Genomic DNA, 1,115 nt, shown 5'->3' on the forward strand with positions numbered 1-1,115 from the left:
GTGGTGGCAGGGAGGCTCCCAGGGCTGGATCTGGGGGGTTCAAATGCTCAGGGGACCCGAAGCCCCTTCCCAGCCCCCTGTGCTCTCCCACCCCTCTGCTGCGTGGTGGACATAATAAATACCCATAATTAAATATAAGTACCCCAAAATGTCCACCACGTAGCAGAGGAGCCAGGGTCCCTGTGCCGGGTGCTGGTGGAAGGACAGTGGCCCCATGGGTGTTTTGGGGCAATATTTGACTTCTGGCAGGAGGAGGAGGACCCTCAGGGTCAAATCCCCTCCCGGGGCCAGGGGTCGCAGCTCTATTTCATTGGTGATGCCAAGGAGGGATCCCACCCCACCATGCCTGAGGGCTGGAGAGCGAGTGGATCCCCCCCACTTGGGGATCTCCGAGCGGGTCCTATGGCATGGGGCAGCCCAGGGCGAGCAACGAGGCAGTGGTGACACCGGGCGAGCAACGAGGCAGTGGTGACGCCAGACGAGAGGCAGCCCATCTCCTCCTCCTCCCCGACTCCGTACCAGCCTCGCGCAGGTGGAGTTTTGGGTTGGGGGTCTGAAGGTGTCGATCTCAGCATCCCTGAGCCCCATCCTGTGCCAAGGGGACGCCCCCACCTCCGAGCCCACCGGGGCGGGCGCAGGAACCTGCTCCCGTTCCTGCTCCGCGTTCCCCTGGGAGACGGGGTAAGAAACTGGCACCAACCCTTCAGGCTGTAAAAAACTCCCAGCTCCCAGCCACCGCTCACCCGGGGGGCTGGTTCCCGGTGGGTCCGGTAGCTCGAGGGAAGGAGCCGGGTGCCACCCAGGCACCTGCCCGGGGACGAGCGCGGGGCACACGCCCGGGGGTCAGGTCCCAACCCTCCTGTTTGTGTCGGCGTGGGCTGGCAGGGACAGAACATGCTGTTTTAGCAGGGTTTGGGGTTTGAGGGGTAACCCGCTGCCAAAATAAATACATCAAGTCAACTGGTATTAAATTAAAAAAATAAATCAAGGCCACGCTCGGAGCCAATTCACAGTCTCGGTCTCGGGGCTGGAAGGTGCTGACACATGCCGAGACCCACGCGGTGGCAGGGAGCGCGCTGGGTGCTGCCAGCCGGGACACGCGGGAGCCGCGTCGC

General features: G+C 63.0%; 1 protein-coding gene across 1 annotated transcript in view; it reads right to left on the reverse strand.

Moving 5' to 3' along the window:
- The window catches only part of DLX4 (distal-less homeobox 4), a gene marked incomplete at its 3' end in the record, with an annotated part of 3,839 nt that overhangs the window by 2,555 nt on the left and 169 nt on the right, over window positions 1-1,115 (reverse strand). The window contains exon 2 of the mRNA XM_009321969.1: window positions 520-669. Within this exon, the coding sequence (XP_009320244.1) occupies window positions 520-669 (150 nt within the window). The remainder of the gene's footprint in view (window positions 1-519; window positions 670-1,115) is intronic.

Source organism: Pygoscelis adeliae, unplaced genomic scaffold (genome assembly GCF_000699105.1).
Source record: "Pygoscelis adeliae isolate BGI_AS28 unplaced genomic scaffold, ASM69910v1 Scaffold504, whole genome shotgun sequence".
NCBI classification, from domain to species: Eukaryota; Metazoa; Chordata; class Aves; order Sphenisciformes; family Spheniscidae; genus Pygoscelis; species Pygoscelis adeliae.